Source organism: Myodes glareolus, chromosome 4 (assembly GCF_982192425.1).
Source record: "Myodes glareolus chromosome 4, mMyoGla1.1, whole genome shotgun sequence".
NCBI classification, from domain to species: domain Eukaryota; kingdom Metazoa; phylum Chordata; class Mammalia; order Rodentia; family Cricetidae; genus Myodes; species Myodes glareolus.
In genome coordinates, this window is record NC_142029.1 from 86,198,125 (window position 1) to 86,216,846 (window position 18,722).

General features: G+C 40.1%; 1 protein-coding gene across 1 annotated transcript in view; it reads left to right on the top strand.

Annotated features, from left to right (window-relative positions):
- The window catches only part of LOC148122351 (uncharacterized), a 40,880-nt gene that overhangs the window by 9,022 nt on the left and 13,136 nt on the right, over positions 1-18,722 (top strand). Inside the window, exons 10-14 of the mRNA XM_087905936.1 lie at positions 9,473-9,580; positions 10,051-10,128; positions 13,733-13,788; positions 14,569-14,593; positions 16,896-17,009. Of these exons, the coding sequence (XP_087762062.1) occupies positions 9,473-9,580; positions 10,051-10,128; positions 13,733-13,788; positions 14,569-14,593; positions 16,896-17,009 (381 nt within the window). The remainder of the gene's footprint in view (positions 1-9,472; positions 9,581-10,050; positions 10,129-13,732; positions 13,789-14,568; positions 14,594-16,895; positions 17,010-18,722) is intronic.

An 18,722-nucleotide genomic window follows, 5' to 3' on the forward strand; every position in this document is an offset into this window, starting at 1 on the left:
CCGCCTATACTTCCTGCTTAGGTACTGGCCAATCAGTGTTTATTTAAAATACAATTGACAGGGTCCAAACCATTGTCCCCCAGCACTTCGCCCCCTTTAAAAAAACTCTGAATCTAATATTATTTGTTTAGCTTTTCTCTTGACCACTATCCATAACAACTTGCAACTAACATTCTAAATAAAGGAAAATAACCATAATCCATTTTTTGGGAATGTGGGTATAGTTTTCCAGGCTACTTCCTGCTGGTTGGGGGCGCTGATAATCTTATGGGGATTTAAAGAAAATTTAGAATTATGATGAAGTCCTGCCTGGAGTATCCCTGAGTCTTGATCATCTCAGACAGCAGTCTTGAATCTTTTCTGGTTGTAGAATCAGACATCTGGGCCATCTGTTCCTACCAGAGATTTCTCAGGTGATTTTCCTTGACCAAATCTGATTTTTCTTAACTCAGAATGAATCTACAGCCTCTCATTTCCTGTGGAAACAAAAGCAAATCTTCTTTTCCAAAGTAACATACCTTTTGACTTCAATTTTGAAGTCAAGGTATTTTCAATATACCTATCTTAGATTTTTAATTCAGCAGCATTTATAAACAAATATCTTTTAGCAGCTGTTGCTCCTTCCTCCACATTCAAACAATTCAAAGAAAACATAATAACATACAGTATTAGGATTCTCTGTGTATTTTTCATCTTTACGTGGCTTTATTTTAACCTCTATTTCTTTTATTTTTAATTTTTGACTTTTTGAGACAGGATTTCTCTGTGTATGTTTGGCTATCCTGGAATTCACTCTGTAGACCAGGTTGCCCTTGAACCCACAGAAATCTGTCTACCTCTGCCTTCCAGGTGTTGGGATTAAAGGTGTATGCCACCACACCCAACTACTCTTGTTCTTATTTTAAGGACTTTAACCTTTAGCCTGCATATATTTTTAACACACTGTAAAACACATAGAGGTTTTCTTCATCTTTGACTCTCTCTTTACTATATATCTCTCTTTTTTTGACCACATGAGTCTTTAATTTGCTAAGCAATATGGCTAAGGTTGAAGCTGTGGCTTTGGTGGCTGGATCTAGCCCATTTCTGAGATTCCAGCCTCATGGTGGAGGTACCAGCTATAACCATATTTATTGCTACAATTCTATGGTGTTTCAAAGTCCCTGCCAGTAAGCAAGCTGTAGCAGTCTGCTCACAAGCCACACTCAAATGCTCTGTAGCATTTGACCTCCTGCCTGAAAGAGTCAGAGATTGCACTGGCAGGATGGCCCAGAAAAGGCCAGCATTTTAAAATGGCATGACTTTTTTCCTGCTATGGCTGAGTACCAAAAAGCATGCCATCAGCTTTTCATCAACACCATTTAAGTGTTTCATGGCAGGGCCTTTTAAAAGAGCTGCAAGGCTTTACAGCTAAAGCTGAGTCAGGAAGCCTCTCTTAAATGAATCGCATTTGCCTCTAGCAAACAGAGACCACCTGAGAAAATTATGTTATCAATAAGCTGTGCTTAAAACTCTATTCTTTTTTTTGTCTAGAATTACTTCCCAAGCTCTCTCAGGATTTATGTGGATGCAGTTGTCCACGTGGGTGCCATTTGTTATCAGATTTTCTGTCCTGCCTGGTTCCTGCAATCGTTAAGTCCCGAAGAAATCACACAGAGGTCTATATTAGTTATAAACTGATTGGCCTATTAGCTCAGGCTTCTTATTAACTCTTATAACTTATATTAGCCCATTATTCTTGTCTATGCTAGCCACGTGGCTCGGTACCTTATTCAGCAAGGCAGTCACATCTTACTTCTGTGGTTGGGTCACAAACACAAATGTGCTTCCTTCTTCCCAGAATTCTCCTATTCTCATTGATCAGACTCTACTTCCTGTCTGGTTGTCCCACCTAAATTTCCTGCCTGGCTACTGGCCAATCAGGGTTTATTTAAAATATAATAGACAGAATACAGTCCCACAGCACATGTTGCCCAACAAATGAGAGTATAAGGAGCCAATATACTCAATGGATGTATACAGTCATCATTGAACAATGGGATTTCATGTCATGATTTCTAAAATGCCTTGTGACTGATTGTACTTCTACATGTTGAAGCATATGCTACAATTGTTTTTGTTAAGGGTGCATAGGACTATGTATCTTGCTCAGGGATGTGAATAGCAGAGTTTGTAGTTTAGAAACTGGACATGTTGAAGCATAAGCAGGGAAGGTGCACACTTGGAGCTAGAGAAGGCTCTTCTCTGCTCATCTGAGCTTTTCAGGCTCCACAGATACTGTTGAGGGCATTTGTCACCTAGAAAGTGGTGTGCACAGTCACATCCATTAAATCGCCAAGCCACCAAGCTTCTTGTCCTGTTTGTTGAGTTTGAAGGCTTATCCAGAGTATAATTGTAAGAAAGTGTCCCCTCTTCCCACCACAACTGTACTCTACCGTCAGTGTTCGAATGACTCGGAGTCTGAGTCCCTGTGTGGTGTCTGCTGAGCATGTCATGTGATCAGTAGAAAGAGTGTAGAAGAGATGGAAGCTTTTTTTTCAAAGTTTATTAAATTATGAAAGTTTCCATTTCCGCCCCTCCTCCCAACAGCCTCCCACTCCCCCTCCCCCTCCTCCTCCCTCTCCATCCCTAAGAGCAGTCAGGGCTTCCAGCCCTGTGGGAAGTTCAAGTTCCTCCCCCCTCCCTCCAGGTCCAGGAAGGTGAGTATCCAAACAGACTGGATCCCAAAAATCCAGTATATGCAGAGGAAACAAGTCCCAGTGTCATTGTCAATGGCTTTTCAGAAAGGCTCCGGGCCAGCCACATTCAGAGAATCTGGCCACATTCAGAAAATCTGGTAGGATCACATGCTCGTTCAGTCCCAGTCCAACTGGCCTTGGTGAACTCTCATTAGATCAGTCCCCTTGTATCAGTGGGTGATCGCACCCCTCGCGGTCCTGAGTTTTTTTTCAAGTTCTTCCTCCTTCTGCCCCTCATTTGGACCATGGGGGGCTCAGTCCGGTGCTCCAATGTGGGAGCATCTGTATCTGTATCGCCATCCATCGTCGGATGAAGGATCTATGGTGATAAGCAAAATCTTCATCAGTATGGTTATAGGCCAAGGCCGGTTCAGGCACCCTCTCCTCTGTCCAGAGAACCATCTGGGGATCTCTCCTTGGACCTGGGATCCCATTTATAATCAAGTCTCTTGTAAACCCTAAAATGACTCCCTTAGTTGAGATATATTCTTCCCTGATCCCATATCCAACCTTCCTCCCTCCCCCCATCCCAGTCCCCCGAGTTTTCCCCATTCCTCCCCTACTCCCTTCTCTCTAACCCTCTCCCCTTCCAACAACCCTCCCAACCACCCACCATGGACCCAAGGTTACCTGGGACTCTTGTCTATTTCCAATCTCCAGGAGGATAAGTACATGATTTTCTTCAGGTTCACCTTCTTATTTAGCTTCTCTAGGATCTCGAATAATAGGCTCAAAGACCTTTAATTATGGCTAGAATCCACTTATGAGTGAATACATACCATATTCATCTTTTTGGGTCTGGCTTACCTCACTCAGTAAAGCGTTTTCTATGTCCATCCATTTGCATGCAAAATTCAAGATGTCATTGTTTTTTACCGCTGAGTAAAACTCTAGTGTATATATGTTCCACACCTTCTTTAACCATTCTTCTATTGAGGGGCACCTAGGTTGTTTCCAGGTTCTGGCTATTACAAATAGTGCTGCTATGAACATAGTTGAACAAATGCTTTTGTAGTATGATGGGACATCTCTTGGGTATATTCCCAAGAGTGGAATTGCTGGGTCCTGAGGGAGGTTGACTCCCAGTTTCCTGAGAAACCACCACACTGATTTCCACAGTGGCTGTACAAGTTTGCATTCCCACCAACAATGGATGAGAGTTCCCCTCTCTCCACATCCTCTTCAGCATAGGCTATTATTGGTGTTTTTGACTTTAGCTAATCTGACCTGTGTAAAATGGTATCTCATAGTTGTTTTGATTTGCATTTCCCTGATCGCTAAGGATGTTGAGCATGACCTTAAGTGTCTTTTGGCCATTCTAAGTTCGTCTGTTGAGAATTCTCTGTTCAGATCAGCACCCCATTTTTTAATTGGGTTAATTAGAGTTTTAGTGTCTAGTTTCTTGAGTTCTTTGTATATTTTGGAGATCAGGCCTTTATCTGATGAGGGGTTGGTGAAGATCTTCTCCCAGTCCTAAGGTAGCCTTTTCGTCTTACTGACAGTGTCCTTTGCTTTACAGAAGTTTCTCAGTTTCAGGAGGTCCCATTTATTCATTGATTCTCTTATTGTCTGTGCTACTGGGGTTCTACCTAGGAAGTGGTCTCCTGTGCCTATGTCTTGTAGACTACTTCCCACTTTCTCTTCTATCAGGTTCAAAGTGGTCAGATTAATGTTGATGTCTTTAATCCATTTGGACTTGATTTTTGTGCATGGTGATAGATATGGATCTACTTTCATTCTTCTACAGGTTGACATCCAGTTATGCCAGCACCATTTGTTAAAGATGCTTTCCTTCTTCCATTGCATACCTTTAGCTCCCCTTGTCGAAAATCAAGTGTTCATAGGTTTGTGGGTTAATATCTGGGTCTTCTATTCGATTCCATAGGTCAACTTCTCTGTTCTTATGCCAGTACCAAGCTGTTTTCAATACTGTAGCTGTGTAATAGAGTTTGAGGTCAGGGATGGTTATACCTCCAGACGTTCCGTTATTATATAAGATTGTTTTGGCTATCCTGGGTTTTTTGTTTTTCCATATAAAATTAATTATTATTCTCTCAAGGTCTGTGAAGAAGTTTGATGGGATTTTGATGGGGATTGCATTGAATCTATAGATTGCTTTTGGTAGAATTGCCATTTTTACTATGTTGATCCTCCCAATCCAAGAGCAAGGGAGATCTTTCCATTTTCTGGTATCCTCCTCAATTTTTTTCTTCAAAAACTTAAAGTTCTTGTCAAATAGGTCTTTCACTTCCTTGGTCAGAGTTATCCCAAGATATTTTATGCTATTTGTGGTTATCGTGAAAGGTGAAGTTTCTCTGATTTCCCTCCCTGCTTCTTTATCCTTTGTGTATAGGAGGGCAACTGATTTTTTGGAGTTGATCTTGTATCCTGCCACATTACTAAAGGTGTTTATCAGCTGTAGGAGTTCTTTGGTAGAGATTTTGGGGTCACTCATGTATACTATCATATCGTCTGCAAATAACGAGAGTTTAACTTCTTCCTTTCCAATTCGAATCCCCTTGATCCCCTTATGTTGTCTTATTGCTATTGCTAGAACTTCTAGCACTATGTTGAAGAGGTATGGGGAGAGTGGACAGCCTTGTCTTGTTCCTCATTTCAATGGAATGGCTTTGAGTTTCTCTCCGTTCAGTTTGATGTTAGCTGTCGGCTTGTTGTAAATAGCTTTTATTATATTTAGGTATGATCCTTGTATCCCCAATCTCTCCAACACCTTTATCATAAAGGGATGTTGGATTTTGTCAAATGCTTTTACAGCATCTAATGAGATGATCATATGTTTTTTTTCTTTCAGTTTATTTATATGATGGATTACATTGATGGATTTGCATATGTTTCAGTTTATTTATATGATGGATTACATTGATGGATATGCCCTGCATCTCTGGAATGAAGCCTACTTGATCATAATGGATAATTTTTCTAATGTGTTCTTGGAATCGGTTTGCCAGGATTTTGTTGAGAATTTTTGCGTCGATGTTCATGAGTGAGATTGGCCTGTAATTCTCTTTCTTGGTTGTGTCTTTATGTGGTTTTGGTATCAGGGTAACTGTAGCTTCATAAAAAGAGTTTGGCAATGACTCTTCTGTTTCTATATTGTGAAATACCTTAAGGAGTATAGGTATCAGCTCTTCTTGAAAGTTCTGGTAGAATTCTGCATTGAAACCATCTGGCCCTGGGCTTTTTTTGGTTGGGAGGTTTTTGATAACCGCTTCTAATTCTTCGCGACTAACAGGTCTATTTAGATTGTTCACCTGGTCTTGATTTAACTTTGGTATATGGTATTTATCTAAAAACCAATCCATTTCTCGTACATTTTCCAACTTTGTGGCATATACACTTTCATAGTAAGATCTAATGATTCTCTGAATTTCCTCTATGTCTGTTGTTATGTCCCCTTTTCATTTCTGATCTTATTAATTTGGATGTTCTCTCTCTGCCGTTTGATTAGTTTGGCTAGGGGTTTGTCAGTCTTGTTGATTTTCTCCAAGAACCAACTTTTTGTTTCGTTGATTTTTTGGATTGTTTTCTGTGTTTCTATTTTGTTGATTTCAGCCCTCAGTTTGATTATTTCCAATCTTCTACTCCTCCTGGGAGAGTCTGCTTCTTTTTTTTCCCAGAGCTTTGAGGTGTGCTGTTAAGTCTCCAATATGTGCTTTCTCCATTTTCTTTAATTGGGCACTTAGTGCTATGAACTTTCCTCTTAGCACTGCTTTCATCGTGTCCCATAGATTTGAGTATGTTGTGTCTTTATTTTCATTAAATTCAAGAAAGACTTTAACTTCTTTCTTTATTTCTTCCTTGACCCAGGGATGATTCAGTAGTTGACTGTTCAACTTCCACACATTTGTAGGCTTTCTGGTGTTAGAATTGTTATTGAATTCTAACTTTATTCCGTGGTGATCCGACAAGACACAGGTGGTTACTAATATTTTTTTGTATCTATGGAAGTTTGCTTTGTTTCGAGTATGTGGTCAATTTTTGAGAAGGTTCCATGAGCTGCAGAGAAGAAGGTATATTCTTTCCTTTTTGGGTGGAATGTTCTATAGATATCTGTTAAGTCCATTTGATTCATTACCTCTAGTAATTCTCTTATTTCTCTGTTGAGTTTCTGTTTGATTGACCTGTCCATTGGTGAGAGAGGTGTGTTGAAGTCTCCTACTATTAGTGTGTGTGGTTTGATGACTGCCTTGAGTTCTAAAAGTTTTTCTTTTACATAAGTGGGTGCTTATATTCAGGATTGAGACTTCCTCCTGATTAATTGTTCCTGTTATGAGTATAAAATGTCCATCTCCATCTCTTCTGATTGATTTTAGTTTGAAGTCAGTTTTGTTAGATATTAGAATGGCCACGCCTGCTTGTTTCTTAGGTCCGTTTGCTTGGAAAACTTTTTCCCAACCCTTTACTCTGAGTAGATGTCTATCTTTGTGGTTGAGGTGTGTTTCTTGTAAACAGCAGAATGTTGGATCCTGTTTTCGTATCCAATCTCTTAGTCTGTGCCTTTTTATAGGTGAATTGAGACCATTAATATTAAGTGATATTAATGACCAGTGGTTGTTGATTCCGGTTATTATTTTGTGTGTGTGTGTGTAGTAGAGTTTGTGCGTTTCTCTTCTTTGAGTTGTGGTTGTGAAGGGTCACTAAATGTCTGGGTTATTGTAGGCAGTGATGGCAATGTTGGATTCCTTGGGTTGCGATTTTCCTTCTATTACTTTCTGTAAGGCTGGATTTGTGGCTACGAATTGTTTAAATTTATTTTTATCCTGGAATATTTTGTTTTCTCCATTGATAGTGAATGATAGCTTGGCTGGGTATAGTAGTCTGGGTTTGCATCCATGGTCTCTTAGTTTCTGCAGTACCTCTATTCAGGATCTTCTGGCTTTCATGGTTTCCATAGAGAAGTCCAGTGTAAGCCTGATAGGTTTACCTCTATAAGTTACTTGACATTTTTCCTTTGCAGCTCTTAAAATTCTTTCTTTAATCTGTATGTTTTGTGTTTTGATTATTATATGGCGAGGGGATGTTTTTTCTGATCCAGTCTATTCGGTGTTCTGTATGCTTCTTGAACCTTCATAGGAATATCGTTCTTTAGGTTGGGAAAGTTTTCTTCTATAATTTTGTTGAATATATTTTCTAGGCCTTTGATCTGTAGTTCTTCTCCTTCTTCAATCCCTATTATTCTTAGATTTGGTTTTTTTATTGTGTCCCAGATTTCCTGAATGTTTTGTGAAGAGAATTTGTTGGATTTGCCGTTTTCTTTGACCAGAGCATTTATTTTCTCTATGGTATCTTCAGAATCTGAGATTCGTTCTTCTATCTCTTGTATTCTATTGGATATGCTTGATTCTGTAGTCTCCGTTCGTTTACCTAGGTTTTCCATATCCAGCCGGTTCTCGGTTTGTGTTTTCTTCATTGCCTCCATTTCAGTTTTCAATTCTTGAACTGTTTCCTTTACCTGTTTGATTGTTTTTTCTTGGTTTCTCAGGGTCTCATTCACGGATTTACTTATTTCTTCAAACTTTTTGTTATATTTTTCATCTAATTCTATACTCATTTCTTCAAACTTTTTGTTATATTTCTCATCCAATTCTTTAAGGGAGTTATTCATATCCTGTTTAAGGGACTCTATTGCTTTCATAATGGCACTTTTTTCCACTTCTTCTGGGTTAAGGTGTTCAAGTCCTTCTATTGTAGGGTCCTTGGGATCTGGTGTTTTCATGTTGTTTTTCAGATTGTTGGATGAGGTCTTGCCTTGGTGTCTGCCCATCTCTTACTTCAAATGCTCTCTATTGGAACTTCTGGTACCGGGTCAGGTTCCCTTCTTGGGCAGGGACTTCACTGACAGAATGCCCACCTTTCCTCAGGCAGGCTATTGAAGCACAGGCACTCCCTGTGCCAGAAGCAAACTCACCCCTCCGATGGCCCTCTGCTAGAAGTCAGGGCCCCTGCTGGTGAGATGGAAGCTTTTGAACTAACCAAACTCTCAGCTCACTTCTTTCAGAGAGATGAGCAATATTCATATCAGGAGCTGGAAAGTAGAGCATCCTTCCATGTTTTGAGTTTTTTTTTCCCGTCAGAGTCATTATGCCACAGTGGCATGAAGATAGCCTCTTACCTGCTTTCCTATCTCAGTGTGATATACAATCTTTACAAACTGTAAAACAGCATGGTTGGGTAAAGAATGAAAAGAAATAGTCATTGTCCACTGTTCTGGAACTGTCTCTGGATCCAACCACTGCTCTCTTGTTGATCCTTTTCACATTCTGGAAACCCCACAGAGCACTTCTCTAGATCTAGTGCTATTCTTTAAGGCTTGATATTCATTTGCTGCCTTAGATCCATCAGGCTTAATGTAAGTGCTTACACAGTTGGAGTGTCATAGTGCCAAGAATTGGTGTAGTAAGTAGCTGCATACATTTCACTGGGTTTACATGGATCTTTAAGTGATTTGGATGCTGCCTATCTCACACTAAGTCACATTGCTTCTCTGTCAATACTGTGTCATTCAGACCTCACTGACCATGAAATAGTTCTATAGAGAGGACACAATGTTTGTGATCTTCCTGAAGTATCATTCTGAATCATATGTGTGTGCTTGAAAAATCACTAATGAGATCAAATGTTTCTACATAGAGCAGTTGTTAGCTTTTCTGGGGGGTTGTTTGTTTGTTAAATGCAATTGAGTTGACCTTTTTTTTGTTGTGAATGCATTCCAGTCAGATCTATGATGAGAAGGCTGAGGTTTTGGTACACCAAGTCCTCCAGTATCAGACCTCAAACCTCAACTGTACATATGATAGAAAAGGCCTGCAACACCAGTGAAGGTAGGTACTGTGGATATTTGATAATTAGCATGAGTTATTAACAGTCATGGTGAAGGAGAGAGAATGAACTGGAATTAGGGTGAGGCTATGAGGCCTCGAACGCTACCACCAGCAGCATAGTTCATTCAGCAAGGCTGTCTCCTAAAGGTTCCACAACCTTCCCAATTGGTGCCACAAACTGGGCACCAGATGTCCAAATACCTCAACCTATACAAGACATTTTTGATTCAAACCACAGTGCATATATTTCTTATTAAATGATGAAAAATGTTTGTATATTTTTAATGTGCGACATGTTCATTTCCTTAGCTCAGCAGTAGAGTTCCAGCCATAGAACTAAAAATGCAATTCAAGGTCTATTATGGTTCACTCTGAATGATCTGAACCAAAGAAGGATTGAGCAGGTTCTTGTGTGAGGCAGTCTGGCTCCACCTACTATAGACGGTTAATATAGAAGTCACTCTCCACAGACATGTTTCCAGACATTGATGATAACAACCCTGAAGATGATCTGTCTCCTGAGGCCAGCTTGAACTGTGAAGACCGTGGTAGGTACTGGCGTTTCTGGTCACATCCAATGAAAGTGTCTAGCAGCAGTCAGAACTTTTCTTCTGCTTGGGAGGCAAAATAGAGAGAGAGTCAATTTAAGGACTTCCAGATGGGGAGAAACAACAGTAAGACTCTATTACTCAGTCATTCTGGTTAGTGGCTTTTTTTATTTCTGTGACCAAAAAACTGAGGGAAAACCATTTTGATGGGGGAAGGGTTTATTTTTGGTGTTAGGACAAAGGTGTCATTCTGGCAGGGAAAGTGTCTTGGCAGGTGTATGGCACTAGCTGGTCACATTGCGTCTGTACATGAGTACATGCACCTGTACTCAGAAAGCAGGGACTAAACAGAAGTAAGACAGAGGTCTTTCCGGAGTGACTCACATTCTCCAGAGGGATGTTCCACTTCCTGAAGCTTTTCTTAAGCAGGACTATAGGCTGGGGACCAAGTGTTCAAACACATGAGGCTATGCAGGACATTTCATGATCAAACCAGAACACACAATATATGATTTAAGGCCTGTGTTGATGACCATTTCATGTCACATGATCTGAACTCTAGGCAAAGTACAAGAACCTGCTTTCTTATTTTTTTTTTTGCCCCTTTGTTGTCCTCTCTCAGAGGACTAGAGTATGTTCAAGTACAAAGAAATGACCATTACACCTGAACAAGAGATTAATATAGCATGTCATAATCTCGGCAATTGATTTGAAGGCTGCTTCTTTCCTGTGTTTTTATCCTGCCTGTGCTTTCATTAATAAGTATTTTAGTAATTTTCTGTGCACTTCCTTTTGCTGAGATTGCACAGCCAATATAGGGAATCTGCTTGGATACTAAGGAAGTTAGACAAAATGAAAATATGTCACACAGGCATCTATGTAGGCTTAAGACTGTTGTACATGTTTAATGCACAGAAAATGAATGAAAATATCTCATTTGTTATGCGAAAAGATCCATCTTTCACTAAGTGATGAGTTCCTAGGTCTTTGCAGTCTTGTAAAGGCTAGCTCAGCTGATGCAGGGCTTGCTTTAGGTGCACAGATGTTCCCATGTGTTGTCCATAAACAGTTCAAGGGAGGCATGGACACATTTTTGAGACAGCTGTCATCAGATGGTGGATTTTCTGAGACTGTGGTTCATTTCATTCATTATGTGCTGACTAAAGTCAGTCAACTGGAATATTTTGAAGAACAATGCTGACCTTACTTTAGAACGGGAGTCTGAATATGCAGGTAGGTCAACACAGGCCAATACAAGGATTCCTTTTAAAGTTTCAGCTGTCTCTGTGCAACAGACATCTGTGTGAAACTAAATACTTCTAAGAAAAGCAGGGATATATCTAGGAAAATAGGGTGAGGGTTTGTTACAGGGCTTTTGTGGGTCTGGGAAGTGAGGTGCACTGCACACTGCACACAGCTATGGCAGCACATTTACTGACAACTCGACTCTCTGAGCATTCTCACCACATATGTAATATTCACAGAACCACTCAGGAACAATGCAGTCACATGCAGGGTTTCCTTCTTTACTGTCGATACACGGGAATTGGAGACATGCAATGATGTATAGACCCAAGGTCATGATGTTCTCAGGAGAATGTGTCAAGGTGAAAATCAGATGTGTGGCCACTGATTATGAGGTTCCAAACTGTTAACACCTTCTTATATTTAGGCTATCAGGACATTAACAACTGCACAAAAGATCCCATGTTCTATATGAATTTCATAATTGCTGAAGCAAGTGGAAATCCAGGGGACAGATGATCAATGTTCTCTGTCTTAATATTAGTTGGCTTCTCTGAACCTGGATGTGCACCTCACTGAATGAATACAAAGGAGGGCCCAGTAAAGAAAAACTAGCAAGAGTAAAAACAATGCATGGTGCTTATATTTTTCATGTAATGATGTCAATGCATGGTGCTTATATTTTTAATGTAATGATGTCAATGCATGGTGCTTATATTTTTAATGTAATGATGTCAGTATCTTGCATTCATCAAGAAGTCATTATTATGTATCAAAGAGTGAATCATTTACTGTCACTACATTATGTATCTGATATTACATGAAATTTTCCTGAATAACGTGTATATTTTCAAGATCAAAATATATATGCTAGAGCTGGCAGTATGATTCCAAGGATAATTGTGTATTTTTTCCAGTGCTTGGGACCTGAGTGGCATTTCTCAGATCCAAATGAAGGTAGAAGGAGAGAACCAACTTCACAAGCTTATCCTTTGACCCCTGGACATAAGTTACATAGCATGCCTGTATATACATACACTTGGCTTTTTTGTTTTTTTGTTGGCTTGTTTCTGTTTTGTTTTTTTGTTTTTTTTTTCAAATGTTGTTAGAATTGTTTTATTTTTTCGGTTCTTTTTTTAATTGTTTTTATTGAGCTATATATTTTTCTCTGCTCCCCTTCCTTCCTCCCCCCTCCCCTTCTGACCTCTCCCATTATCACAACACTCCCAATTTACTCAGGAGATCTTGACTTTTTCTTCTTTCCATGTAGATTAGATCCATGTAGGTCTCTCTTAGGGTCCTCATTATTGTCTAGATTCTCTGGGATTATGAATTGTAGGCTGATTTTTCTTTGTTTTATATCTAAAAGTCACTTATGAGTGAGTACATATTATATTTGTCTTTATGGGTCTGGGTTACTTCACTCAACATGATGTTTTCTAGATCCATCCAATTGCCTGAAAATTTTAAGATGTCATTATTTTTTTTTTCTGCTGTGTGGTTCTCCATTGTCTAAATGTACCACATCTTTATCCATTCTTTGGTCAAGGGGCATTTAGGTTGTTTCCAGGTTATGGCTATGACAAACAATGCTGTTATGAACATAGTTGAGCACATGTCCTTGTGGTACGATTGAGCATCCTTTGGGTATATACCCCAAAGTGGTACTGCTGGGTCTTGAGGTTGGTTGTTTCCTAATTTTCTGAGAAATCACCATACTGATTTCCAAAGAAGCTGTACTCCCACCAGCAATGCAGGAGAGTTCCCTTTACCCCACATCCTCTCTAACGTAAGTTGTCATCAGTGTTTTTGACCGTGGCCATTCTTACAGGTGTCAGATGGAATCTCAGAGTTGTTTTGATTTGCATTTCTCTGATGGCTAGCTATACATATACTTTATACATGCATACACACAGGCGATAATGAATAAGCAACTTTAAAAAAATAAGATCATAGTAAATGAATATGGAGTCCATGAATGTTGATTTGTAGGGGCTGAAAGAGGTTAGAAGAGATCTAAACAGACTTGAAAAGGGTCAGAAAGTAATAGAAATCTGACATTTAACATAACGTTTATTTAAGTGATAATCTAATCAAATATGGATTATTTCACAGTTTCTTAGACTCCCTTTATTTATGAGAATAAAAAGTCTCTTCTTATTTCTGTAGAGTTCTTGCTTTGTTTTTCCTTTTTCTAGCAGGGAAAGCTGTCTTGTAGTCCTTAAACTATGTTTGTTAATTAAATGCACCAAGGCTAGGCATAAATACTAAATCCACATGTCACTGTTCCCAGCAACATAAAAACCCTTGCCAAATAACAAGTGGTACCATGAGCTGAAAGCTATTTTCTGTCCCCTAGACTTATGTGAGGAGGTCCAGATGAAGACTTCTCAAGGGGCGGAACCAAGGGTTGCGGTAAGTGTCTTTACCTTCTTGTAACATAGAAATGTTACTTTCACAATACTTTATTTTTATGAACATCAGATCTCAATAACTAAACTGTTCACATACTATAGGTATTAGAATGTTTACACAGGAAGAGGACACAGCATGAGAGGACATTGGAAACCACGTCAGGTTCCATAACGCCTGTCAAGACCTTTTCTTCTCACAATTAATTTCTGGTTTAGATGAAAACATGTATAAGAAACTGACAGGCATATTGTATAGGAAAAGTTCCTGTTTCTTGTGTGAGTGTCCCCTTGTCTTTCTTCTGGGGTGTCCTAAGGTTAACACAGATGGAATATGTTTCCCCAAATATTGATGAGGCAAAAGATTATGAAGTGCATTAAGAGACATTGAGGTGGTGAGACCTTTGAAGCATGAAGTTAGAGCAGATGATGGGGCTGCAGAGGCACTCCTTAGAAGGGGTTCATCTCACAGTACCAGCTCGTCATGCGTTTTCTCTGCCACATTTCAAATAAGCTTTGAGGAAATCCTCAGTAGAGAACAAAGAGGTGAGTTTAATGCAGGCTCATTGGGCAAAGGTGTAAAAACTATGTACTTATTTCACACAGTACCCAGTCTCGGGCATTTTGTAAGAGTAGCACATAACAGACTAATATAGCATCCTCAAATTGGCTCTTCTTCTCGAAGTCCTGATTACCACTCTCCTAAGTCACAGCAAAGACCAAAGACCTGTGCAAACATAACTCATTATGATCTGGGCCTAAATGCTTTTTCTCTCAATTGCAGGTCCAGTCGAGGAAACGCAGATACAGTATGCATCCTGGAACGGCTTTCTTAGGACACACTGTAGATAAGAGCCTTGCACAGCTGTCTTTGTCTGGCTCACCTCCCTTCCCTTCTATTTATTTGTTTATTTACAAATCCTTTCTATTTTTAAGGAATCATCATATTCCCCTCTCCCATTTCTTTTCAAATCCTCTCCACCTCCCCACCCTTTGGACTCCATGCCCTCTTTAGAAAACAATCAGTTAGGGTCAAAAAAGAACGAAAGTAAATAAAACAAAGGAAAATCACGTTAAACACACACATCTCATGTAAACACAGAATCAGAAACCTAATATACAAGCAAAAGATCAGTAGGGCAAAAAAATATGCCCATACAAAGCAGTAAGAGATAAAAAAAAATCTACAAAAATACCATTGACTTTGTTTGGCAGTGACCATCTACTGTTGTGCATGGGGCCTCCCTGGAGTGTGGCTGCTCTACCCAGGGAGGCTCCCCTGGGGCAAGCCCCTTTTTCCTTGTGAGAGCTCATCAGCTGCAGATAGCTTCCTGGTTAGGGATGGGATCCCATGTTTACCTCCCCCTCTCAGGTCTAGGACCTTGTCTGGCTTAAACCTACGTAGTCATGCTGCCACAGGCTCTCTGAGGTCATATTAGTTTCTTCTTCCTTTCCAAGAAATCTCACGGCAATGAGACTGCGAATTTGAGTAAATAACAACAGATATCCCAAAAGACACATCATGGTTGTGTGTATGTAGTTCTCTCATTCACTCAAGTTGCCTTGGGATTTCACGTATCAGAAAATATCTTGTTTTCTCTCTAAGTTATTCCAATTACCCATGACAATTTTGTCAGTGCAAAGCCTCTGAGGTCATGCTTTCCCTACATCTCTGGTTCAAAGCTCAGCACAGCCACAAATGGTGTATTCATTTCTCAATATACCATGCTGCAGGAGAGCCAGCTAAGATAGGGTGGAAGTGACTGAGTCGGATAAGGAGGGAGTACAAGAGCAAATGTGCTCCCAGACATTTGCTGTAATAGTGACAGTTTTAGTTATAAGCTAAATTTTGTCCCCATGGAGAGATGAGCTATTATTTTACATGAATCCCTTCAGCATTCCAGAATGTACCCAGAAATAATCCTGCCTGTAGAAAATATGAACAGTATCTTTTCTGCCTCAGTGATCAAAAACCATAGGCAGCATCTATGGATCACGTGACAGTTTTTCACAACTGTGAAATTTAGACAGACACAGCTAAAGTGTGCTGGTTTTGTGTTTCTCCTCAGTCACTGGAATACTGGGAAGACTCTGGGTTTGATATTCAGCCATGCTTAACGTGAGATGTGGACACAACTTAGGTTTGTTAATTCAGCGCTCTAGAGGGGCCACCTGGCTGTTAGGAACTTAATCTCATCTTCTATCGCTGGCAGTGCCTAGCCAGCGTAGGCCAAGACAATGCCGGGATGTTTCACTGAGAGGAGCTGACCGTGACTCACTGACCGTGAGCAGTGTAGTGAAGGGGTGTCATACATGTAAATGACCGTGGTCCCTTACACCACTTCTTTGGGAGGGATGGTGACGTTTTGTAGTAGGGATGGAAAAGTAAAACATCTGTCCAATTGCATTATCTGTCATCTGCATGGGCACAGTTCCTCAGTAAGTAACTAATACAGTGCCCTGAGGTCAAAAGTAGGAGATGCTGATTGCCCCCTTCTCTAGTGCCTGTCTGTGAAGGTGATACAAATATGTCCGCGAACTTTAAAAAGCTAAGCTGTGTGAATAAAGAAAGAAACAATCATATGCTCTTCCCAGAAGGCTTCCTGACACCGTCTCTGGTTCTGATCATCACCACCCCGCTGGTGGTTCTGGTGTCAGCAAACACCGCAGAGCTCCTTCGTGGCACCAGTGCTTGCCATCAGGGCTCTCCCTCCATTTGCCTTTTCAGCTGTGTTAGGGGTCATGTGAGTTCTTAGGAAACTGGTGTCAAATGTCAGAACACAGAACTGAGCAGTGTGTTCACATGGCTCTGAGAGTGACTGGGATGCTGGCCATCTCACACGGTCACATCCCTTGTCATGTGTTGATCCTGTCTCATCCTCGTGAGTTGTAACTTCACCTACACTCACCATGTCATATCTCTATTAAGTGGACACCGATTTCCATGATTTTCCAGAAGTGTGTTCTGAGTCAGATGATTGTGCTCACAAATTAATAATGAGATTGAATGTTAAACAAGGAGTGGCCATTAGGTTCTTGTTTGTGTGCTTTTTGTTTTATTATGAATTCAGTGGAGCTAAACATTTTTTTTTGGCGGGGAATGTGTTACAGTTATTGCTGCTTTGAAGAAACTTGGTGTTCGATGCTGCGTTACTGAGAGAAATGCTGAAAGATCTGAACCCGCATTGGTGACTACAGCAGAAAAAGCCTGCAGCACTGCTGATGGTACTGTGGAAATTCGATAATTAATTAGTTATTATCAGTAGTTGTAGATTATATAGTATCTGCTATAAAAAGAATGAAGATGTCTTACAGTAGTCCTCCCATGTCCCTTTCTATATCTTTGGAGGACAAAGGAAGTAACTCATCTGATAAAGTGTTTGCTTTGCAATCCTGAGGCTTCCATCAATTGGAAGCTTCCATGAGGCCTTAATAATGTAAGGTGGTGGCCTTTCTTTTTCTTAAAATACTTGAAATCTTAAAAATATAATGTTAATCCATCCTATGTTCTGGGTTTCATTTTATCCAAAGAGAATCTATAAATCTTAGGCAACTGGAACTCTCTTGAGAACAATGCTGGACTAATTTAATAATAGACACATGGCCAGGCAGTGATGGCATAAGCTCTGCACTGTGCTGCGATGGGGATTTAAAAACAGCTCAGAAAAGAGCAAACCAGGTGGGCAGAGATTGTCCAGGCTGTGGAGCCCAGGAGGCATGGAGTTTAAATCCACATGGGCACCAGGTGAAGGTGTAAGTCACAAAACAATCCCACACCAGTTTGGAATTATGATTAGTAAAAGGGTTAATTATTTAAAGGGAATACTTACAGATCACTGTCCTAGACAACAGCCCTCTGCACGACCAGGAAAGGAGTCTAGTAGCCGGAAGCAGAGCCCAAAGCAAGAGAGAGAGCGTGCACAGCTACCGCTGCTTTTTAAAGCAAAAGAGACCATGCCCAAGTGGGCTGGTATTTTATAGACTATTTGCTGAAGGAGAGGAAGGAGCTCCTGCAGCATATATTAACATAGTCTGTGACAGTTAAATGGCATTTCACAGACACTTAGAAAGTAGCCTTATTTTTCTTGGTTTGAAAATGACCAGAAGTAGTGATAGAAATTTGCAGTTAACCTGACATTTATTGTAGTACTTGCCCGATTGTCCTAGTTTGTTCTCTGTTGCTGTGATTAACTCCAATGCCAGAAGCAGGTTGGGGAGGAAAAGAGTTTATTTAGCTTACATTTCCAGGTAACAGGTCCTCACAGATGAAACTCATGGCGAGAGCACAAACAGGAAACTGTAGGCAGAAACTGAAGCAGAGACCATGAGCACATGTAAGCATGTCCATGCTTAATGGCTTGCTCTCAACACTTCCCAATATTCGTTAGAAGCCATTGGTTCTACCTTGGGACAACCAGCTACAGGTAATTCCAAGTCCATTAGAAAAGTTCATTTTTACAATTATTTTTCCTAAATCACTCGTGGTACCACAGTAAGGGTTTTCTAAAACAAACAAACAAACAAACAAAAACAAAAAACAAAAACAAAATAAAAAACCCAAAAAACCCCAGAACCAATGGAATGAATATATGCATATATATGTTTGTGTGTATGAGTATATATATATATATATATATATATATATATATATATATAATTACATATGCATATAAAAAGCTGAAAACTTTCTAGAGAGCATTGGTCCTTTGTTATAGATAGAAACCTGGAAACACTGGTTCTCTCTCAGGGATTGAATCGACAGCGCATCAACAGGTACAACAACATGGTGGTAATGAGGAAGCTAAATGACCACACTGCCTTCCTCCTGCCATATGCCTTTGTATCCAGACTGCTATGAAAAGAGGCTGCCTGAGTTGGGGCAGGGGGTCTCCTAGCATCAATTAAAGCAATTGAGACAATTCTTTAGGTGAGGCTTCC